This window comes from Somniosus microcephalus, chromosome 2, assembly GCF_052327205.1.
Source record: "Somniosus microcephalus isolate GS21.2 chromosome 2, FLI_Smic_1.0, whole genome shotgun sequence".
Lineage (NCBI taxonomy): Eukaryota > Metazoa > Chordata > Chondrichthyes > Squaliformes > Somniosidae > Somniosus > Somniosus microcephalus.
In genome coordinates this window covers 322,740,114-322,765,654 of record NC_140988.1, presented here as the reverse complement: position 1 = coordinate 322,765,654, position 25,541 = coordinate 322,740,114, and the positions used below count along the sequence as shown (strand labels likewise).

At 42.8% G+C, this 25,541-nt stretch overlaps 1 protein-coding gene across 4 annotated transcripts in view; it reads left to right on the top strand.

The window, feature by feature from the left end:
- The window catches only part of wdr7 (WD repeat domain 7), an 836,682-nt gene extending 818,545 nt beyond the window's left edge, over positions 1 to 18,137 (top strand). For all 4 annotated transcript variants that reach the window (XM_085974490.1, XM_085974481.1, XM_085974472.1 and 1 more), the window contains 2 exons: positions 10,576 to 10,680; positions 15,874 to 18,137. In XM_085974490.1, coding sequence (XP_085830616.1) covers positions 10,576 to 10,680; positions 15,874 to 16,077 — 309 coding nt within the window. In that variant the 3' untranslated portion in view covers positions 16,078 to 18,137. The remainder of the gene's footprint in view (positions 1 to 10,575; positions 10,681 to 15,873) is intronic.
- The last annotated feature ends 7,404 nt before the right edge of the window (positions 18,138 to 25,541 follow it).

The following is a 25,541-nucleotide window of genomic DNA, read 5'->3' as shown; positions in this document are numbered from 1 at the left end:
ATTGGGAATCTCCCAATCTGATATGTTTGGAAGGACAGCAGGGCCCTCGGAGGGTTGCCAGCCAACTCCGACTGCACAAGAGTTGATCTGTGCCCACACTCCAGTACCTGTACACCCCCATCTGTAGACAGTGGTTAAAGCTTTAGCAGACAATTAGTGCTGATGGTGGCTCCTTCTCCCAAAAGAAGCTGGAACAGTAGAACTGATGGCATCACTAAGATATATGAATGTCTAACTAACCATAATGTTGGATGCTTTCTCCAAGGCACCCCAATGGCAGTACATTGTGCTTTCACTGGCAATTCATGAAACAAGGAATGCAAGGGTGATCTAGAGCCAGCGTAGCCTGATTGGGCATGCCTTACTAGATACCACAATCTATTTGTGTAGGACCTGGCAATGACCATAGGAAACTGTCTTCTCTGGGTCTAGGTAAGAAAGAGGCATCTGCTGCAAGGATGTCTACAGCTAACATGCAACATGGGGCTAACACATGCAGTGACAGTAATGGTATGTTGTGTTCTGAAGCTTTGCTCCACTTCCTTTCAGGCATGCTGCAATGCTAACATGGGGGTGGGGGGGGCGGGTGGCCACAGTGTGGCACAAAGGGTAACTGTCCTCACAACCACCTTATGCAGAACTACCTGCACTTAAGCAGATACCAAGCAGATGGTCAGGTGCTGAGCCATTCTGTCCCTTACCTGCAGAATCATGCTTGCACCTTGGGTATATTTTCCCTTTCATTTTTGCCTATTTGTTTTTAGTCCCCAGACCCTTTAGCTTTGGCAGATGCTGTGAATGGGTTGAGATGCCATTTAAGGCTCCTCAAAGGCTTTCAGAATTTGTCACCCTATTGTGACATTCTCTTTCAATTGTCCCCAATCCCTTTAGATTTGACTTGCACTCAGTTTCCTGCTCCCACCACTGGTATCCTTTGTAGAACTGCTCAAATTTGCACCTGAAGTTATGCTAACTTATACATGCATTTACCGAACCAGATGAGTGAAGGTGCTTATGGAGTCACATGACAGACATTTGTAAATTGACAAACACCTTATTGTGGAAGCACTGAGAAGAAAAGTGGAAAACAGAAATGTCCACAATATCCCTCTCAAAGAATGTCACTATTAATCAGCCATAGCATGTGTGACAATTTTGGAACTATCCACAGGATAAACCATCCTCCTCTCCTAACAAAGGGAAAGGACGTTGAGGCTTCCAAACTTTATCATTTATTTGCTGCTCTGCAATAACTGGACATGGTCAGTGTTCAGTCCACTGTCACTTATTAAATATTCCCCAATGTTTTCCAATGACTAAGGACTTACACTTATCTGTATTTAATTTGTTTTATTTGAAAAGCTCTAATTACAGCCTGCTGAATATAGCAGCTGCTGTGTTTTACATTATTTTAATAACTCCTAACTGTCTTGCTGCAGGACTATCAGCAACAATCTGTGTGCGCACATTTGCTAAAAGAACATATATAATCTTGATGCTTTGCCCTTTATTCTTTGTCTTCTTTCTTCCCCCACATAGCTGCATCAAGCTGAAAACATTGATTTAAAAGTAAACCTTGACTGATAAAATTTCAGTTCCATATATACAAGCTGTACCTTTTACACACATTCTTTGAGGATAAGGTCTTTATAAAACTTCACCCAGTATATTCGGTTAACAAATGTATTAGTTTAACAGCTTTGTTCATTGTTGAGTTACTGTATTGGTAAACACTGCATATACAATATTACTGAATATGTGAATAATCCACATATCTAAGGTGTGAGAAGTCTACTGCTACAGTGCCTGTGATATTACGTTGTTTTATCAACAGCAAATCCAAGTCTAATGTCGATCAGATCGTCCACAAACTGCCAATTTAAAATGTGATCAATTCTCCAGTTAATGCAAGTGCAATTAACAGACATTAATAATGTGGAAATTAAAACTACATTAAAGAGGATGTTGTCTCAGCATAGATACTGTGTGTTATGCCTTGTCATGATTATGAAGTAACTGTTTAGCTTTCTAATAGGCTGCTGTCAGATATAATGGGCTGTTGTACAATTACAGTAGCTCTCCCTGAATCGTATAGTGTTGGGAATCAGCGACTTTTGTGCAATTAAGCAAATTATGCAATTAAATCAAGCTGAACTAGCCAATAAAGGGCAGTCGCTCTGGAACAGTGTGACCCACTTTATTTACAACAGTGACTGACAACGTACAGACATCAGTCACAAGTGTGTTACCTCCATTATGTCATCGTTTTTAAAACTATCATATGGTATGGGTCCTGAGTAAATTTCCAACTATATGCAATTAATGCCCTGAAAGTACTTACATATTTATTGTGTGTAGAATTGATAAACAAATACCACCTAATTCACGCAGCGTAGGCTGCAACGGCTGCAGACAGCAGTGCTCTAGAATGCGCAGTGTATAATCCGGTTTCACTTGGCTGCATACACGTTTGAATGTATTTGCCAGTGTGAGCCTAGGAAGGGGGAAGGGCGAGGTTGGTCAGGCTCATGGGGGTTGGTAAATAGGACGTTTCAATGTGCAGCATGATGCTAATTTGAGTGTTGTGCTCATACTGACTTTTTTTTACTGGGGGCAACAGTATTACTGCAATGCTGAGCTAATAAGGGTACGGTAGTGTAATGGTTATGTTACTGGACTAGTAATCCAGAAGCCTGGACTAAGTAGAGCAGTCAAATTGGATTGCGATTTGGCTGCTTTGTGCTATGATTTTTACTCTGAAATACACTGCTGCAGGTATAAATTTGCCTCAAGAATGCTTTTGCAACACAGGCATGTGATGTTTGCTGAACTAATTGGTCGGGGAGGGAGAAAATTGATCCACTAGAACAAACCGTTAGTTTTTTTTGGTCTACCATCATCAAAAGCATGTCAGACATAGTGCAAAGTACTAGAACAATGGAGTATTTTATTCTTCAATTTGTTTTTTTGTCACATACCCTGGGAAATTACATGTTCTCAGTCCTGTTAAGATATTATTGGTTCCTGTTTGATCATAACACCTCAAGATGCAAAGAGAATAGGCATCAGTCAAAGAAACAAAAGATTGGCAAGTAAGCAAAAATTGCATTTTAATCCATTTTACATTTACATAGGAAATAATGGGGAAAAATTGGTATTTTACACTTGAGCTATTGTGTTGAAGTGGAAAGTACTGTTCAATGTTTATATAGATCTCTTTGAGGTAGTTAAATGCTGATACATGTAATTCTGTTATACAGAAATAGCTAACATGGATATTTAAAAGAAAATTGTGAAATTACTGTTACTGAGCTCTTCAAAGTAAAAGCTGCCTGACAGCAGTAACTACAGAAACTCAGTAGACTCAATTTTATTTCCTTATCTAAAAGAAATCACATAACTTCCACTGAATGTTGATAATCTTCCTGTTGTAAAGAAATGAGGTACTTCATCTTGATTATGTGTTCAAAGTGGAAAAAGGTGACTAGAAGTTCAGTGCTTCCTCAGAAGGAAGAGGGTAAATCAGCAGATGAGATACCCCAGGTAATTTGCACAAACCCTTTTTCTCCCAGCTCTCAGATTAAGAGAAGCCTCTCAGCCAAAGGAAGAACCTATAGAGAAGAGACAATTAATAAAAACAAATTTATGTTTTCACTTTTCTCCTTTCTTCATCTGAAAGTACAGTGGGGGTAGGGTTCCCTCCACTACCTCATCCAACATAATAAACATGTTCTAGCAAGGGGTCACTGGATCACAACCAGGATCAGGAATCCTGCCTTTTTCTTTTGCCCTCTCTAGCACCATTTTGAGAGCACCGCCACCACAAGAACTGCAGCAGTTCAAAGAAGAAGGCCACCACCACCTTCTCACGATAACTCGGGGTTGGCATTAAATGCAGCCTTGCCAGCATCACCCACATCCTGAGAACAAATCAAAAAATGCTCACGCACAAAGTTAGCAGATGCAATTTAATGTGGATAAGCGTTTGTTAATTGATTTTGGGAGGAAAAATAAGGAATGGGTGAATGTAGATGAAGAAAGAGACCTGGGGCTAAAATATTTAGTTCTCTGAAAGTACGAGGGCAAGTTGATAAAGCCATAATAAAGGTCAATAGCATATCAGGTTTTATAAATAGGGGCATAAAATACAAGAATAAATGAGTGAAACATTGGTACAAAATATTGGTTAGGCCACATTTAGAGCATGTCTGCAGTTTTGGGCACCTCAAGGACATTAAAGCCATAGAGAGCATACAACATAGATTCACCAGGATGACGCCAGGGATGGGAAACCTTAGTTATGAGGTGAGACTATTTCTACTGGAGCAGAGATGGCCAAGAGGAGATTTAATAAAGGTTTTCAAAAATTATGAAGGGTTTTGATAGACTGATTAGGGAAAGCCTAGTGCCACTGGTTGGCAAGTCAGTGGCCATCAATTTAAAATTATCATTGAGAGTGAGGAGAGAGGTCAGGAGAAATTTCTTTACACAGATGGTTGTTGGCACATGGAATGCCTTGCCATGGGCAGTGGTTGAGGCAAAGACCATTGCAACTTTTAAGGGTAAATGACTAAGTGTTTGAAGCAGAGGAAGATACAAACCCATGGGAAGAGAGTGGGGCAGTGGGATTAGTTCTGGAATGTGCTAGCAAAGAACCAGCACAGACATGATGGGTTGAATGGCCTCATTTTGTGCTGACAGATTCGATGGCTCTGTGGGTTCTGTCAGTAACAGTACGAGGAAATAAAGAACCACAATACTGCAGGATCCCGAGTATCGAGCACCTACCAGTAGACTGATCCCAAAATGACTGCTGCCATACAGTCAAAGATTCGCTGGCAAGTGAAGTTTCCTAACAAAAGAACAAAAATGAGCATCTTTTAAAAGAACGCACTCAAAACGTGCCTTTCTTACTGAATTTATTGACATCTGGATGGTGATGAAAAACCAATGATGCAAGAGTGGTGGTGTTTCAACCGTGATTTGTAAAGGACCACTTTTAGTGGGAGCCATGGGTGGGAACTGTTGACAGGCTTCACTGTATCTGACTGGCTACATCTGTCGACTTAAATTTTTCGCCAGTGAGTCTGCTTGAGAAAAAAGAGAGGTTGCTTCGTCTTCCGACCTGTCGTGAATGCAGGAAGCAAAAACGGGCTGCTGTGAGGGAATCTCAGCAGGGGAACTCTTAACAAATGAGAGGCAGATATTGACAGACGGTCTGCAGTTTTGGTGATGAATGTATTTCATACACTGCTGCTCAAGGTCACTTCATGCTCAAAGCATTTACCAATCATCAAAACGTCCCAGGGTTTTTGATGCTGTAGTGTATTGTGAAGCTCAAAAATCAACTAAGATGCTCCTTCCCACTAAAGGTCTCTTTTCTTTATAGGAATTATGTTAAAGTGACAATATCTCTTCTCCTCGGAATGTTTTTCACATCTTCAACTGAGTCCTTTGTTAGAAACTAGGGGTGCCTGAAAATATACACGGCTACACGAATAATGCTGTGTTTAAATGATAAGTTTTGTTTTCCTGGAAAACTTGCATTAGAATTTGTGACAGTCTTTTTAATCAGTTAGATTAGGTGATGCATAAACATTCCACACAGGGGCCCATAGGATGGCCCTGCCAGGCTAGTTATCTGTTGTTTGTAAGTTAGGTTTTTGACTTTGTTTATGTATCTTTAATTTGGCCAGTGAAGGCCCAACTTACGTTTCTTCCATTATTACTAATAACCATATTATAATCTCTACAGATAGAATTTGGAGTTTGTTTAGCAGAACTGCTTGCGAAGATAATTCAAAGTTAATTCGGAAAAGACATAGAATGAAAGGAATTTGAGGAGGCCAAGGTATCCATTTTAGAACGGGCCAGTTGCTAGATGGAAGTGAGATAGCAACTGGCTAAAGTGCGACAGCTCTGGCTGGGGCCATGATTAAAAGGGACGAGGTCAGACCTTGTACTTGCTGGGTCAAGGAGGATAGAGTCAAGAGAGATAAGACACAAATTCCAAAGGAAGAACCTTCAGAAAGATTAAACAATAAGACAAATTAGATGAAGTAATGAGACCCCTTTTTGGGGAGGGCTTTCATCCAAGAATCAAGACAGAGAACTTGAGGTGTCATTGGGTGATGAGGTTGTAGAGGAACCTCTATAGGTTAACTGGTCTTGTCAATAACTTGGTCTCAGGCCCACCCCTAAAAAGAGAATAAAAGTGACACCCCGAGTGCTTGCCCACAAAGACGGTGGAGGGGAGAGCCTAAGAGAAGTTGGGCTGGTCGAACGCTCTTTTGAGAGTGATCCCACACTCACCATCGAAGGCCCTAGGGAGAGAGAGAGAGAGTGAGGCCGGAAGCCAGAGAACTGTTCACGCACACCAGCCTTCTGTCCGATCGGGAGCGGTACCAGCTGCTTGTCACGGTCGTATGTTTTTGGTTGTTTAACTAGCATGTTATATTCCATCTTAAACTCTGATTAAATACAATATACCCACCATATTGGTTTGCAGTCGATCCTGATTATTTGAAAGACTAGATAAGCTACTAATCGGCCTAATCTCAACATCTTTTTTAATTTTTTGTAATATTTGCATAGCTGCTGTTTATTATTTTCTTTCCAAAATGTTTTTCTTCCTCTGCTGAAGGTGCTGACTCTTGCTGGGATACAATACTCACTTTTGTCAGCAACCTTCCAGTACCAAGCCTAAATAAGCTGTGGTCCCTGGAAAGCATCATAGCCAAGCCCAATTTTGTCCGCTCCGACATCCACACGTGCACACTTACCCAACGGTCACTCGATAGTCATCAACATTAGGAATTCTGGCTGATTTTATTTTCCTGTCCTGAGATCAGCAAACTCCATCACAGATAGGACCAAACCTGAGACCTTCATGGTGCGACATGGAACCAGAGGAAGCTATTTTTCAAATACTAATTTAAGTAACATTGCTGTAATTGCTGCTCCTGAGTCATGCTATCATGCCATGATCTCTAGCTGATGTATCTGTTATAACCACTAATGCAGCTGGAAAAGTGTTTCAAACTAAATTAAAGGATGCTACTTCAGATATCTCTGTTACGGCTGATTCATTTTGATTTTACAAATATTTAAAATAAAATGGACAGTAAAGGAAATATTTTGCAACTGTAAATGTTAATTGGTTAGTAAGGTATGCAAACGAAGCCCTTGCCATCCACGGCCTTATTGTGGTTGATTGCATGACATCATGGCTTTGACGGAAGCTTGGCTCGCAGGCAGCAATACCTTTTCCCCTTAATGAAGCGCCTCTGCCTGGCTACCCTTTCCACCACCTGGCCCACCCAAACCGCCGCGGTGGCTGTGTGGCTTTTATCATCAAAGCATACCTTGGTATCAGCCCAAACTCCTCTGACACCATCTCCTCCTTCAAGTACCTCACCTTCTTCCACCCCTCTCACCTCTCCTTTAAAATTGTAATTTTCTTCTGCCCCTCCAAGCCTCGCTTCGAGATTCTCACTGAGATAGCCTCCCTCCTTTCATTCCCCAGACTCTGTGGTTTCATTCACCATCCCAACTCACCTTGCCCTCTCGCCTCTGATTTCACTTATTTCCTTTAACCTCCCCCTCCAAATAAACTCTCTACCCTTCTTTTGAAGAAGGGTCAAACCCGAAACGTCAACTCAAATTTCTCTCCACGGATGTTGCCTGACTTGCTGAGTTTTTCCAGCATTTTCTGTTGTTATTTCTCTACCCATATTGATGGTTCCCCCCGCCCCGACCTTGTTGTCTCACGTGGCCTCTCTACTCCCATTGTCTTCACCACAGAAAAGGTCATCTCCAACCACTTCTTTTTTTCCCCCACCACTAACATTTCCCACTTCCAATCCCACCCTCCTTCTGCGACTACCCCATGAAAAGAAAATCACTGCTCCAAGTCACTTCCAACTGCACTTTCAAACTTCCAACTGTCTAACCGTTGACCATCCATTCGCCACTATACTTCTGGAGCTTTTGATTTGCTCAACCACTCCCTTATCTCCATCTTTGCTGTCTTTGTCCTCAGTAAAACCCTTATTGTCTCCTACCCTGGCTGCTCCTGCTGATGTGACCCCCATCTTTGCTCACTCAAGTCCGAAGGCCATAGACTTGAGCATTTCTGGTGCACAACTGGTTTCACCATCCATCACCAGTTCTGGCTGGACCACATCAAGCATTATCAGGCCTTGCCTTCCTCTGCCAAAGCCATTCACTACTCCAGGATCATCCTCAATTTTTTTTTCTCTCTCCCACATGGCAGCTGTCTGTCATTCTGCCAGTGCTATTTACACTTCATCAAGAGCCATCTTTTGTTTCTTAACTTGTCCCAGTACCATCTCCTTTTGCCTTGCACCATCTCTTAATCTCTCCTGCCTTCTATCCTATCACAGACCTTCCCTTTTGTTCTTTCCTCCCCTCTCCTCTTTCCCTGCCCCTGCACTTGCTTAAATACCTGTCCAATCTCCAGCTTTTTCCAGTTCTGACGAAGGGTCATCGACCTGAAACATTAACTCTGTTTCTCTCTCCACAGATGCTGCCTGACCTGCTGAGTATTTCCAGCATTTTCTGTTTTTATTTCAAACGATAACCCCCCACTTCCTTTCTCCACCACTTAATGTCTCCTTAAACCCTCTCTCCTGCCTCATCCACCCTCACCTCCAGCAATAAATGCAAGAAGCTTATGGATTTCTTTGTCTCTATGGTTGCGACCATCCATTTAGCTGCCCCTGTCGCATCACCCACTTCCCTTTCCCCACCAAGCCAAACCTCCCCCAAGCTTTCCCCCGGCCCTAGAACTAAACCTCTGTCTTTGTCTAATTTCTCTCCTATCTCCCCTCATTCCCTCTCCAAGCTCATTTAGTCCATGAGACCCATCCCCTGTTCTCACAATGCTATTCTCACTGAACTGCTGATCACCCAACTTCCCTTCTGTGCCTCCATGCTAGCTAACATTGTAAATGGTTCCCTCTCCTCAGGTACTGTACTCTCTTACTCTCATCACCCCCCTCCTCAAAACAAATGACCCATCAATGCCCGATTTTTTGCAAATTGCCAACTCATCTTCAACTTCCCTTTCCCCACCGAAGTCCTTGAACGTGTTGTCACCTCCCAAACCTGTGCCCGTTCTTTCCTGCAACTCCATGTTTTCATCTGTCCAATCAGGTTTCTGCTCCGCCACAGAACTGATACAGCCCTTATCAAAATCACAAATGCCATCCACTGTAACTATGATCGTAGTGCACTATCCTTCTTCATCCTGCAGCCTTTAATACAGTCGGCCATCCTCCAACGTGTCTCCTCCATTATCCAGGTCTATGGGACTGCCCTCACTTGGTTCAACTCCTAACTATTCAATCGTAGCCAGAGCATCTCCAGCAATGACCGTATCAATATCTCTGGAGTCCTGAAATGCGCTTCAGACCACATATCCGCAGCATAACTAAGAACGCCTATTTCCACCTCCGTAACATCTCCGCCCTTGCCTCAGCTCCTCTGCTGCTGAAACCCTCATCCAGGCCTTTGTTACCTCTAGACTTGACTATTCCAACGCACTCCTGGCTAGCCTCCCACATTCTACCCTACGTAAGTAAACTGGAGGTCACCCACAACTTGGCTGCCTGTGTCCCAACTCGCACAAAATCCCGTTCATCCATCACCCCTGTGCTTGCTGACCTACATTGGCTCCCAGTTAAGCAACACCTCGATTTCAAAATTCTCATCCTTGTTTTCAAACCCCTCCATGGCCTCGCCCCTCCCTATCTGTATAACCTCCTTCGGTCCCACAACCCCCCCCCCCCCCCCCAACGATATCTGCATTCCTCTAATTCTGCCCTCTTGAGCATCCCTGATTATAATCGCTCAACCATTGGTGGCCGTGCCTTCTGTTGCCGAGGCTCTAAGCTCTGGAATTCCCTGCCTAAACCTCTCCACATCGCTACCTCTCTTTCCTCCTTTAAGACGGTCCTTAAAACCTACCTCTTTGACCAAGCTTTTGGTCACCTGCTCTAATTTCTCCTTATGTGGCTTGGTGTCAAATTTTGTGTCTTATAATACTCCTGTGAAGTGCCATGGGATGTTTTACTATGTTAAAGGCGCTATATAAATACAAGTTGTTATTGGAGTCCCCCAAACCCTCCTGCTCTTCCTCCTTTACAGGCTGACCCTTGGTGCGATCATTCAAAAGTGTCTTCGTAGCCACAGCGCTTTTGACTTTTAAGAAGCATTGCTTGAGAGAAGGGAATTTGATTGTTTGCTTTCTTTCTCTAATATCCACACACAGGCCACAGGCTTGCATTGCATGAAACAAAAATATTTCACTGATTCAGTTTCTGTTTCCAATATGTTTGAGTCTCAGTGGACTGATTGACATTATTTCACATTTTGATTATGCAATAATTGTATTGAAATACATTAAATCTTGCTCTTTGAAAAGAGGCTAATTTTTACATCAATCTATAAAACATCATCAATGTCGTACCTTGTCTTGCTTGGTGTATGAACATTGTTTGCAGCATCAAAGGCACATGTCTCAGATCTCTTTGTCTATATTCCCTCCTACAGACCATTCATGGCCACAGTGGACCAATAACTGCAGTGTCCTTTGCTCCTGATGGACGGTATCTAGCCACATATTCCAATGCTGATAGTCACATCTCCTTCTGGCAGGTATGCCTATATTTTTTCTTTTGGTTGTGTATGCTTTACATGCAGAGGGGGATTTTCTTGAACTTAAAATGAGGCTGCATCATTTTGCACAAAAACCTTGAAAGTTAGACTCCATGTGACAATTAAACAGAAGGGCGGCTGCCTAACTAGAACCAGAACTGCCTGTGCTGAAGATAGGCTGGAGGGGCGACCTGGGGGACTAGAACTATAGAGGTTTACAGGAGATGCTTTCAGAGATTACTCAAAAACAGCAACAAAACAAAATTCATCAGCAACAATAATTATTTTTGAGACAGAGAAAGCCACTACAAGAGTGAAGGGTTGCACTTAAATAGAGTGGGTACTAGGACCTCATGATTAACATGGAAATAGCTATTGAACACCATTTAAACTGGATGATGGCGGAAGGTTAGGGTCAGGACTAGACTGTACATAAGAACAGAGAGAATAATGGGATAGTCAGGATAAGATTGCAGCCTTACAAGAAGTGTTACACAGTCCACACAGCAAGATCGGGCTGTCAGATAGGGAAGTTAAGGGGACAAAGACCAAAATTGGATCTATGTGTCATAAAATTAAGGTTTTTTTTGCTTAGATTTGACTTGATGGAGTTTGAAAACTAACTGCAGTTAAATTCCATGATCCCAGCCAAATCAATATAGATGTTGTGAGGGTTAGCTGGTTATCTCCAAGATTACAGCCTTGAGAGACAAACCAAGCCACCTAATTCAAAAATAGATACTGCCGCATGATTGGTTTTGTTCTGTGCATGATTGACAGCTCTCCAAAGGGGAGCAGGCACCCAGTCCCTACTGGTTACAGTTTTTCTCAGGATTATATAGGTGTCCTACCACAGCCTTTTGATATGCCTGCATGTCTGTTGCCGCTAGGTCAAACCAATAACACATTAAAAATTTGGATTCTTATATATATTAATAAAACCCTTTGAAACACAGCCTTACCTTTGCAAAGTCAGTTGGCAAGATAGGTACTCAAAGCATGCACAGCAGACTTCATAATCTGTACACAAAAACTTGCCAGTGGCCACCTGTGGTGTATGACAAATGCTATCTGTGTTAGTACTATCTTGATTATGTTATTTCATTGATTATGTTATTTCATTGTGTCAGCCATGGCTCAGTTGGTAGCACACTTGCCTCTGAGTCAGCAGTTTGTGGGTTCACGTCCCACTCCAGAGACTTGAGCACAATAATCTAGGCTGATACTGAGGGAGTGCTGCACTGTTGGAGGTGCCGTCTTTCAGATGAGAGGTTAAGACGAGGCCCCGTCTGCTCTCTTAGGTAGACGTAAACGATCCCATGGCACTATTTCGAAGAAGAGCAGTGGAGTTATCCCCGGTGTCCTGGCCAATATTTGTCCCTCGATCAACATCGCTAAAACAGAATATCTGGTCAAAATCACATTGCTGTTTGTGGGAGTTTGCTGTGCGCAAATTGGCTGCCGCATTTCCTGCACTACAACAATGACTACACTTCAAAAAGTACTTCATTGGCTGTAAAGTGCTTTGGAAAGTCCGGTGGTCGTGAAAGGCGCTATATAAATGCAAGTTTTTTAAAATTAAAAAGCATGTTTATTATTTCTAGCTTTGGGTGTGCTTGTTGGTATTTTGCCCAGATGCATTCATCTGCATTCATCTGCATTGACTTGACTAGCTTTTTCCTAATAAACCTCATGCAGGACCAAAAAAACAGAAGCATGCTATTGTCGAAGCTATTTGAGGATAGTATCTCAAAGTACTCCATTTTTGTCTCAATACTTCATGGAGATTTTTACCAGGGAGTTATAATATGCCATTTATTATCAAATAATGCGTGGAGTTTCCCAGGGATCTGTACTGGGACACCCTCCTGTTTCTAACACCTATAAATGACCAGGCTCAATAAGAAGAGCTAAATTTGTAGATAATAAAATTAAATCGGTAAGCAGAGGGCATAAATTTAAGATATTTAGCAAAAAATCCAGGAGGGAAAGGAGGAGACATTTTTTTAAGCAGCCAGTTGCCATGATCTGGAATGCATTACCTGAAAAGGTGGTGGAAGCAGATTCAATAGTAACTTTCAAAAGGGAATTGGATAAATACTTAAAAAGGAGAAATTTGCAGGGCTATGGGGAAAGAGCAAGGGCGCAAGACTACTTGGATAACTTTCAAAGAGCCAACACAGACACGATGGGCTGAATGGCCTCCTTAAGAACATAAAAAATAGGCACAGCTGTAGGCATAGAGGGCATAAATTCAGCTTTGTGATGGTCAGTTTTATGCCCGACATTAGGAAATATTTCTTTACACAATGAAATCAATCAACGGATGGATTAATTTGCCAGAAAGTATTCTTGAGGCCACAACAGTGGGCCCATTTAAGAAATGTCTGGATGCTATAATAGGAAGCCAATACAGTTGGTATTCTGGTAGGATGAGATCAAATGGCCAGAACTACCTCATCCAAACCTATCTTGTGATCTATAGGTTCAATGGGTAAATTCACTGTATGTTGCGTCACTGAGCCATTCACACCAGAAAGGTCCTGCGATGGATTCGTGGTCTATGCTGAATTAGCTAATTCAATTGGCCTCTTCATTGCTGCCTGATGGATTGAGCTCAGCTGTGATGCTTCTGCACAACGATAACCTCTCCAAAATTTAAAAGATCCAGTGTAAGAGAGTTAATTTTCTGATTCATTAAAATCTAGGAGAGAGCTTGTTTATTAAATCATTTGCCTAATTAAAAACTGTGTTTTTAAATTAAGATTCTTTTCCAAACATTTCAATTCCCAGTAGTGATCATTACTGAGATCTCAACTTAAAATTTACACCTTTTTCAACTCCTCCTTAATCGATCAGACGATCGCTTCTCATCACTTGTTCCCTGCTCATCAGCTCGTTGTCTGCGCCATCAAACCCACCCCTGAGTTTACCTTCTCACAGACAGGAAGCTGTGAAATGTTGATGGCTTCACAATGCAGATGAGTTTTTTTTTTAAAAACATAAATCCTAAAAGCATTTTCTCAGAATTTAAATTTATGACAAGGAAATAAACGATGAGTCACAGTTTGAATTGGGAAGAACAGTAGTTAGAATCTTTGCTCTTTTGGCATGACCATCAGACCCTAATCAGCCTTCTGCCCTTTGCAAATTGTTCTCTATATTAATCTTTGGATGTATTTATGAAGGGAGCAGAGTTGCTGTACTCTCAGGTAAAGCAGTCCATGTGCATTTAAAATGTGGCCTCGGGCTACATTCTGTACTGTTCGTAATGTAAAAAAATCAGTATCATTAGTCATCTTCCAAGGGTGATTACTCAACATGAATTAAAACAACTCTAAAAATGTCACTGATGTTTTTCATCTGCTGGAGAACATCATTTAGAGACAGTGCCATGGTCCCAGAGATATTCCAGATGAAACTTTCTCCTTCACCTCTGGAAACCCAAGTTTTAATCCAGCCCAGCAAAAGATGATATCACTCCTCTTGCTATTGGTTTTTAAAGGTCGCAAGTGACTTTAATTGTTTTGGTTTCATGTCTGTCTACAGTGGTCTGGCTCCTCCACAGCACTTAACAGCCTCAAATATGGCAGCAGTCTGGTGAGCTCAACCTGAGAAGAGTGAGAAGAAAGCTTGAACTGGCACAGCTTAGGGCATTATCTTGAACATCAGCAGGGTCGGGAGATTTTTCAGACACCTCTGCCTAAAACATATGTAAATGAGGGGCCTAACACTTGTTTTAAGACCCCCTCTGCTAACTGGGCCGGCTCTGTACCTCGAAATCTCAGCGGTCGTTGTGGCTAAGTAGTGTCCGCCAACAAAAATGTGAAGAACATTTTTTTTTTTTTTTTTTGAAGATTTTAACGTGGAACTGGGAAAAGCAAGAATGCTCCTGCCAGCTCCACAGCACTCCTGAGGACCGCTGCCGGAATGTGATAATTCTCCCTCCTATTGCCCTCCTCCCCTCCCGGACCCCGGACTTACCTAAGGGCTGTTGCTGGCGAGGCAAACGGCCTGAAATTCATCCTTTTGAAATGGGCAAGCTAGCTCAGGAGGCACAATAGGGGACGGCAGCTCACGCAAATTTATTTAAATGAGGCCTGACTTCCAATTTTGGGCCTCCCAGTCGGGGCGCGTGTTGTCTGAACATCATTGGTTATGTACCAGAAAAGTGGCCATAACATAAGAACATAAGAAATAGGAGCAGGAGTAGGCCAATCGGCCCCTTGAGCCTGCTCCGCCATTCAATAAGATCATGGCTGATCTGATCCTAACCGCCAATCTACTATCACAGAACCATCTCCTGAATCTAACAGAATTAGACACACAAAATAGGAGCAGGATCAGGCTACACGGCCCCTGGGCCCGCTCCGCTACCCACAGGGCCATGACCGATCCGAACCTAGACTCATGTCCAAATTCCTGCCCGCTCCCTGTAACCCTTAATTCCCTTTACTTCTAGGAAACTGTCTATTTCTGTTTTAAATTTATGTAATGATGTAGCTTCTACAGCTTTTTGGGGCAGCATATTCTATGGACCTACCACCCTCTGAGTGAAGTAGTTCCTCCTCATCTCAGTTTTGAAAGAGCAGCCCCTTATTCTAAGACTATGCCCCCTAGTTCTAGTTTCACCCATCATCGGGAACATCCTCCCCGCATCCACCCGATCCGACCCCTTCACAATCTTATATGTTTCAATAAGATCGCCTCTCATTCTTCTGAACTCCAATGAGTAGAGTCCCAATCTACTCAACCTCTCCTCATATGTCCATCCCCTCATCCCCGGGATTAACCATTTTCTCCCTCGAGGAATGGACTACCTAGAGTGGCAGATAGTGTGAAAGAGTTTAAGGAAGACTTTGAGGGAATGGGTGATTGAAAGGTAGTAGATTTTAAGACTGCATGATATTTCCCAGTCATGTATTTTCATGCATTCCTATGATGTCCACGCACACAGATGCCGCATGCACGCACGTACATACACTTTCCAGCAGGGGTCACTGGTAGTAATCAGGAACAAAAGCCTTGGCTAAAGGTTTTACCAGCTGAACCATCAGGGGAGTTTTCTCTGGAAATAATTTACTTTCCGCCTACCTCAGTGCTAGAAAATCATCCTGTATAGTTTGATAGTATTGTTTTCTGTGTTGCTTTTCACGTATTATTTTTGTATTCACTACTTTTCTACCTTTACAGATGAACACTTCGCTTTTGGGGAGTATTGGTATGCTGAACTCTGCCCCCCAGCTCCGTTGTATGAAAACGTACCAGGTGCCCCCCGTTCATCCTGCTTCTCCTGGTTCTCAGAATGCACTGAAACTGGCACGTCTGATCTGGACCTCCAACCGCAATGTCATCCTCATGGCACATGATGGGAAAGAGCACCGATTTATGGTTTGAAGCCACCACCTTAATCACATGAAACAAACTAAATAAATAAAAAATATGTGTGCTGTTTGCAATGCTGGTTAATGTTTACATTAAGTTACTTAAGTGTAGGTTTTTTTTTCAAAAAGTTTATTATAATTTGTAATGTCAACTTTCTGTGGGTTTTTGAAAAGAGGTGAAATGGCTGTCCAAAATTTGTACCCGATTACTAAATATTCATTGCTTATTCCTAACATTGATGGTTTAAGAGTTCAGACTTATTGTGTTTGCACATCATTTCCTCCCTTTTGCTATTGTAAGTACAATCTATTATGATAAAAGTCTCAATACTGCAAATGCTTGTATGAAGCATATCCCATGCATTGCACTAAAACTTGGGCTCTCTTCGAACACAGTGTAATGTAAGAAGGACCAAAGTCAAGTGTTGGTAATATATCCTCACCAAGAGTAGTTGGACTGAGAAGACAGTTCCCCAAGAATCATCGCAGTGGTGCAGTGGCTTTAGACACTGGTGCAGTGGCTTTAGACACTGGTCTTTCATCTCAAGGACATAGATTTAAAATAAGCCAAAACCGATGGGATAAAGGGCCCGATGTGAAATGAGTTTGCAAACTCTCGGCCCAGTTTCTAGTGATGGTAGAGTACAGCATGATACTGCCCTACCTGGCAGTGTCATTCAGGTCAGATGGATGGCTTCTTGAACAAATAACATTCTTGGCAAATCACATATGGATGCAGTAAGGTGTTCTCTTCTAAGGAGGGAGCATTATTCTGCATTTAACAAAGCTATATTTGACCTGGGAGTTTTTGATACTGACAATGGGTAACTAAAATGGGAATTTGTTCCACTTCCAACAGCTGGTGAGTAGTGGATTAGACAATCTGAACTAGTCCCTTAGTATTGCCATCCTCTAGGACAAGTTCCTCCATTTGCAGTTGATCTATCTCCCTCAGTTAAGGAGCTTTCTTCATTGACCTTGAAGTTGTTAATTTGGGTCTCGACGCTGCCAACTCCTGACCACGCTTTTGTAAGTTTCATCATTTTTCATCCAAATCATGAGTTGTATCATCCTCCTGGCAGTGTGACTTTTCAGTTTTTTTGTGGGGGAACAGAACTAACTGGCATGAGGTATACCATGCTGCAATAAACCTCCGTCTCAGCAATTGACCATAGAGTTTAAAGAAGTTTCCAGTCATTTGGTGTGTGATAGTGTATGAAACTTAAACCCTGCACCAGATGGCCTATTCAATACACTGTTGAATCCCTCTTCAGTTCTACAAAAGATCATCGTTATGTTTTAGTCATCAGTTACAATTAGAATATGGTTACTGCAGCTTTCAATACAAACAAATTACGTCACCTTTAGCTTGGTTTCTCACCTTCGTCCTTTAAAGTAACATTCCAGTACAGTGAAATGTTACACTCACAAACAATCCCTGTTGTACACAACCTAACTAGGATATGTAAGTGAGTGGAGAAAAATGTAGTGAACTCAAGAGTCTGTTGCACAGTCAAGGCTGTGCAAGTTTGCCTGTCACTGATCAATCTAACACTTACTGATGGATATCCTGTTGGATGTCTTGGGAAGGTGTTGCATTTTGTTGCAAGGGGAATTCATGCCCTGTGAGTGTAGTACAAAGAATTGCATGAATCGTCAGCTTATTCCACCATATTCCACCAGCAAAAAAGTTCCGCTGGTGGAATAGTACTGTTACTAGCAGCAGAGTTGGTTACTTTTATATCATTTATAAATCCTATTGGAACAAGTATATCGACTGCATTTCCCCCGTTAAATCACACACACTGCATATTATTGCATTATCTGCACAGGTACAGTTACAGGATTTTTTTTTCTTTTTGCTAACTTTTCATTAATGAGTATCTGTCTGAACAAGAACACTCAGAATCAACAAAATTAGCTGGTTGAAAGGGCTCCATGCAGGGTTGCCATAGTGCCCGAGTGTGCCACAGTGAGAGTTTAAAATTTATCTACTTCAAATATACACAGCTGAGAAGAATGCTGCTGACTGTTGTATTTGGTAATAAAATACACGAAATGCTTTCAAATCCAGTTCAAATGCATATATTGTTAAATTGAAGAAACATTATTTTGAAACCTGCAGCTCAAATTGTTATAAAAATGCAAAACCTTGTCCTTGCAGAGGTCATGTGATGCAGAAGATGCCTGTAATTTGAACTAAAAAGTCATAAAGAGTGTGGTTTGGGCAAAACTGTCACTTGTCTATTCACTTAACAGGAATTTAAGAATGAAATGATCAGAACATGACTGAATACAGTGGGTGTATGCATAATTAGCCTTTTATTTGTCAGATATTCATAAAGGGACAAGGGTTATTAAAATTTTTCATGAAGGAGAAAATGCCCTTTATTAATTCTAGGCACAAAATTCAGAGTTTTTTCAGCTCCCAAGTAACTGCCCCCTCTTAAGTCATATTCCCTCTGTCAGGTGGTTCTTTTTCATAGTGATTTAATATTTATACTTCATGGCTATAAATGCGTGTCTTCCTGGTTTGTCCTCTTTGTGCATTTTGTGTTGCGCTGTTCTCCACATGTACTAACCTCAGTTTGCAGAGATCTTTGATGAACAGACCTAGAATCATAACATTTTACAGCACAGAGTGTAGAGATTCGCGTATCTCTGGTAAACAGGATCGAGTGAAAACCAATATGGTGGATATATTGTGTTTAATCGGAGTTTAGGACGGAATATAACACGCTAGTAATACAGCAAAAACATACGACCGTGACAAGCAGCTGGTACCGGACCCGATTGGACAGACGGCTGGCGTGCGTGAACAGTTCTCTGGCTTCCGGCCCCTCTCTCTCCCTAGAGCCTTCAATGGTGAGCGAGGAATTAATTCTCAAAAGAGTGTTCGACCAGCCCAACTTCTCTCTGCAAGTTCTGCTCGGTTCTCCCCTGCACCGTCTGTGGGCAAGCCCTTGGGGTGTCATTTTTATTCTCTTTTTAGGGGTGGGCCTGAGGCCAAGTTAATGACAAGACCATTTAACCTATAGAGGTTCCTCCAAAACCTAATCAACCAATGGAGCATCGAGTTCTTTGTCTTGGTTCTTGGATGAAAGCCCTCCCCAAAAGGGGGTCTCATTACTTCATCCAATTTGTCTTATTGTTTAATCTTTCTGAAGTTTCTTCCTTTGGAATTCATGTCTTATCTCTCTTGACTCTAATCTCCTTGACCCAGCAAGTACAAGGCCCGACCGTGTCCCTCTTAATCATGACCCCAGCCAGAGCTGTCGCACGTTAGCCAGTCGCTATCTCACTTCCATCTAGCAAATAGCCCATTCTAAGATGGATACCTTAGCCTCCTCAAATTCCTTTCATTCTATGTCTTTTCCTAATTAACTTTTAATTATCTTCGCAAGCAGTTCTGCTAAACAAACTCCATATTCCATCTGTAGAGATTATAATACGGTTATTAGTAATAATGGAAGAAACATAGGTTGGACCTTCACTGGCCAAATTAAAGATACATTAACAAAGCCAAAACCCTAACTTACAAACAACAGATAACTAGCCCGGCAGGGCCACCCTATGGGCCCCCGTGTGGCATGTTTATGCCTCAACTAATCTAACTGATTAAAAAGACTGTCTCAAATTCTAATGCAAGTTTTCCAGGAAAACAAAACTTATCATTTAAACACAGTATTATTCATGTAGCCATATACATTTTTAGGCACCCCTAGTTTCTAACAGTCCCCACCTTGAGAGGGAGAAAAACTCTATTTCAACCCTCTACTAACCGTGCCAACTCTAAATTATTGGTTTGACGGTTCAATTGACGTGTCAAGCATCTCGAATAACATGACATTATAAGTAGAACTATTAAGACCAGGCATTGAGCAATTACTAGGGCTGCTGATACCATTCTTGCCCAGGGATTCTGGCTGGCATTGTAAGCTACTTCCCACCACCTGTGGTCCCCTAACTTATTTATTGCTTCCTCAATTTGGGCATTGTCTTGCTGCATTTTAACCAAGTGTTTCTGGGAGGTACTACTTCTTTCAATGATAGACTTTAAACTGAGGGATAGTGGTGGAATTGGATGCCCAAACTTTACCACTGCCTCTAGAGCCTCCTGCTGCATAGTAATATTTACTTGTATTTGTGTTATATAGTGAGTTCTTGCGGGAATCAAATGGGCGTTTCCTACTCTAGTCATTTCGAGAGGTCTTAAGCAGAAGGTTGGCCATCTGACCTGACAGATGTCTAGCCCGTGGGTATATTGGGTAGCAGAGGTGGTCACACAATAACGTCCCTGGCTTAGATAACTGACCAGAGTGTGGTTATTGCCCCATGTTTATACTTGGATAGTGCAAGTAGGTGATTCTTCATCTACAGTGAACCCACATGCTGGTATCCCAGGCTCGAGACTGTCACATCTACACATCCATGATCCTTTATTCTTAGTGCAACAATCCACATTAGGGGCCTTCCAGGTCATGCCCTGCTTAATCAAGTAGTGTGGATATTCTGCATACTGTTTGTGTACCTTCCCCTCCATAGATCCTATTGATTCGACCTTGAACACTTCCCACTTATTTGTCTTATTCAGTTGGGGCAATCATAGGACTACTGGTATGAGAATGCTTTTGGGGTCTAGATAATCATTATTCTCCCCACCTGGGCATGGTAATTTGGCATAGTAAGCTAACCCATGTTTCCTAGCAGTACACCAAGGTTCAGTCTTGTTAAACCATTTCTCTAAATGTCTGTCATTCATAAAGTTGGGTATCTGATTATTTTCGATGTCCGTCAGACCCTTCTGTACCTGATCCAGTAGGAAACTCCCAAACATAGCATAAGTGATACCCTTAGAAAACTGATCCTTCCTTCAGATTCTTTGATTATCTCATTACCTTTGTCCTGAATCTCTCTCAAATTGTGTACCATGTCTAAGGTTGTTTTTAGTGCTTCTTGCAATTCTTTAATTTGATCTGAACCCCCCTTATTTATTTTGGTTAAAATTCCCTTCAATTGTCCCCTCATAACCTCACCATGTTCCCACATAGATTCTATGTCTATTCTATTCCATGCTGCTGTGCCTGCCGTGGCTCCTATTCTTAGCCATTCTCCCAACCCTCGCTTCCTTCTCGACTTAGTCGTACCGTTTTCTCCACCTACCACCGGTTCGTACCATTGTCCATTAATTGGGGGCCAAGATTCGTCACTGTCTTTTCCCGCATTCCTTTCTACAAAATCCTTAGCTATTTGTCTCACCAGATAACTGTAAAATGGCTCATGTGCGTGGCTGCACAGGCCCTTTGGCATTTGGACTGCTGAAAGATTAAACATCACTGGGACAATCTCATATCTAACATCATTATACAAGCTCTCATGGGTTCGAGTTACTACCAAACCATTATCAGGACCTTCTGTTATTTTGGGACTGTTTTCTTTCTGTTACTGGTTTTATTTACTGTGATCTCCTCTCTCTTTTGTGTTATCACAACTACCCCTCTATTACTAACACACCATCCTGCACAGCATCATGGGTTATTTCCCGTATTATTTTCCACTGGTATTCACCCTCATATCTCGGCCAAAAGGACGGCCAATTCAAATCATAGTTCTTAATGTCCCATTTTTCGCTCTTTATTTCATAGGGTATTCCCATCAGTCCAGTTTTAACCAATGCTGTGGATACCTTCCAGTACCATCCCGGGGCTTTGCCTTCCAGTGCCTCTGGGTTGTATCCCTCTGTGCTGCAATGTAGTTGTACCCGAACTCCATTTCCTTTCAAGTGGTAACCGTCGGTAGACGTACCACACATCCCTCGCATAAGAATTTTACTTTGCATATTTCCTTCAAAACTCGACATGATATACCCTCGCCATTGGTATTGTAGTATTCCACCCAGTTCATAGAGATTGGAGAGGTGTTCAAGTGTCTTATGAATATGATGACCCCCAGCAGCAGGGTTCGATGACTGATACAGCGTGTGACCTGTTTCATCATCATTCTTAACTGGTTCTGCAAGGCAAAATGGGGGAGAAATTCAGTATCGCCCCATTTGGGGCGCAATTATCGGCCCGGCGCAAAGATTAGAGCCTGGCGCTAATTATCGCCTCCGACTGCAAACTTGGCTTTTATCGCCCGTGGAGGTGATTGGAGAGCTAAATCAGGCGCTACACACCTGTCTTAAGGTGCAAAGGCCGAGGAGCGAGGTGCTACCTCACAGTGCTGGCGAAGCTCATGTGATGTCAGTCAGCAATGGAACACACACATTGGCGCCGGCCAGTTCTTAAAGGGGAGGGTTGATCTTGCTCTCCATCCACACCCTGCTCATTGAAGCCTTGAATCTCGGCCTGGAGAGACCTGTACATCAAATCTGCTGGAAAGAACAATGGTGAGGCCATAGGAAAGAGCTCAGAGTGCAGCCCCCACAGTCTCTTCTAAATCGATACAAGGAAGGGCAAATCAAAATGAACCTGCAAAGTGCTGCTCAGTACCCAAAACTCCATCACACAGCGTTGAATTTCTCCAGAAGTCTCTCTCTCTCACAGAATGCGTGGTGCAAAAATGTCACCAACAAAAAAAGGCAGGAAGCGGTCGCCTTTAAATAGTGCTCCCCCAGTCCCTTCCTGACTGCAAAATGCTCCCCTCAACCTGTCGTTGCTAGCGGCAGGCGGTAAGGCAGGGGGCGCCACTCAATATCCGGTCCGAGGCATTGCACACTCGACTGACGTCACGATCTGCTGGTGCAGGACATTGTGGCAGTAGTGTTTAGCGCCGCCGCAAAATGTCAAATTAATTTCGTGAGCGGCGCAAACATCACCGCCCACGGGCGCTAGTTGCTTTGCGCCCCATTAGCGCCCTCTTAAGGTGCTAATGGGAGGCGCAAATCAACGGAACTTTTCCCCCAATATGCCATATTTACTTTTTCACAGTTTTCAACTGATTGATAAGGTACCATTTTTGCCACCTTGGCCCTCTCCTTTTTCCCAGGGAATTGCACCAGATAAACCGAAGGACTGGTCCTGTCAATAATCAGAAAGGGGCCATTCCACTTTGGTTCAAAGCAATGTTGCTTCTTCCCATTGTTTAGCACCATTACAACATCTCCCACTTGATACTCAAATGGTCGGACCTTCTTGTCGAAGTATTTCTTTGCCTGGTATTTTGATTTGCCTGTTTGTATAGCTACAAACATGTTAATTTGTTCTATGTTCTCTACCACCATTTCAAGCCATTTTTGGTTGGCAATTCCCTGTACTAAGGGTGTGGCTGAAGGGGTTAACAGATAGGCTGGCATTCACATTAGTCACCCAATCATAGCCTGATAGGGTGAGATACTCGTTGTGCTATGAGTGGTGGATCTAATAGCCATTAGACACATTGGCAACATACTGGACCATTTGGTGGGGTGATCTGCACAAAATTTGTTTAACATCGTTTTCAGAGTTCGGTTTCCTCTTTCCACCACTCCAGATGATTGTGGGTGATGGGAGATGTGAAGTTTATGCGAGATACCCATTATCCATTGTAGTTCAATAAAAATTTGGGCGGTAAAGTGTGATCCCTGATCACTATCAACTTGAATTGGCACTCCCCCACCTGCAGATCATCTCGCCCAATAAAAGGCGAGTTGTTGTTGCCTCCATCCATTTAGTAAATTTGTCAACTATAACCAGACAATACCGCAAACCAGAAGGTCCTGTAGGTAAGGGCCCTATAAAATCAATTTGAAAGTGGGTCCACGGCCCATCGGGAGGAGGGGGACTGCGCAACAGTGCCCGATTAGTGTGGTCACTTGGATTGTACTGTAAACAGGGCAGACAACGATTCACCCTATGAGTGACATCTGTGACCCAATTGGGATACCATGCAAATTTATGTAGCTTCTGAACGGTTGCATCAGCTAAGTAGTGTCCTCCTACCGGGTGTGAGTGGATGGAAAACACAGACAACTGGGAGATCGGACGATAGCCACTGCAAACGGGGGTTGTACATTAACAGGGAAGCAGATTCCCCAGACTGATCCGGAGCCAATTGTGTGTCCGCAGCCCATGGAGTGGGCTGAGGTAACGGACATCCATTCTGATGCCATGCAATAACAACTGCATAGGGGGGATAACTGGACTGGAGGGAAGGGAGGCTGATGCCCCCACCTTGGATACTTGAGACTGATCTTAAGGGAGGGTTCGGGGCTTGCCAGTGGTCACCGTTAACGGCAGCGTCCTTGGCAGCATGATCTGCCTGTGAGTTACCCTGGGTATGTACATCTGAAGAACATGAATGGGACTTTACCTTACCAACATAGACAGAGTGCAGATCATGAATTTAAAGAGTCCCAAAGGGAAGCAAAGAGGTCTGCATGGAGCAGGGTCTTACCATCAACAGTACAAAAATTATTCCGAGCATACAGCGGTAAAGATAACAAAGTGTTAATCGCATAGGCACTATCTGACCAGACATTAGCAGGTATGTCATGGGTAATTTGGATTGCTGTCACCAGGGCTGCAACTTCAGCATATTGGGCAGAGTGGGGAATGCATTTGTACTTAAGTTCTCGGTCAGGCATGACTACTGCAAATCCAGTAAGGGACTTTCCATCCTTGTGATAGGATGACCCATCAATGTAGACGTTCTGGGTGTCACTTAGCGGAGTAGAAGAGACAGGGTGACAGTCAAACTCCAGTAGTGGAAGAGGGCACTCACGACTTCCCCCCTCGTCCAGTAGGAGCTGGGGTAGTAGAGTTGTTTGCTTTGTTGTTATTTCCAAATCTCTCTGAGTTAACAGGAGAGTCCAGTGACTTGAGTCGAGCGGAGGAGACTAAAATGTCCCCTGGTTTGTGTAGAAGATTCAAAGGAGTGTGGGGGCTGTGGATAATCATTTTGTTCAATCCGGTAATAAACGTGAAGTGCTTAACCGCCCAAAAAGTGGCCAGCAGATGTCGCTCACACACAATGAAGTTCTTTTCCACGCCAGCCAAAATACGGGAGGCGTATGCAATTGGCATAAGTTTACCCTGTACCTCTTGGCACAGAACGGCAGCAAGACTCTGATCGGTGGATCCCACCTCCAGGTGGAAAGGCTTCTCTCGGTCAGGGCTTGTCAGGCATGTGGCTTACATAACGGCAGTTTTAAGGAGGGACACAGCTGTTGTATGTTCGGTGGTCCAGTCACAGGCCACAGCATCCTCTTCACCCTTTAACAGTTCATATAATGGTTTGGCTAGCTCTGCAAATCTGGGAATAAATGAACGCTGGTATCTCACTAGGCCCAGGAAGGAGCGAAATGTGGTTTTGGATGCGGGCAATGGTAAATGCTGAATCACCTCAATCTTATGCTGGTCAGGGCTGAGTCCCTTTTGTCCTACAGAAACCCCTAAAAATGTCACTTCTGGCTGTAACAGTTGTACCTTTTTGGGGTTAATTTTCAGCCCAGCTTTTAGAAGAAGGTCTAATAGCTCTTCCATTAATTTAATATGAGTC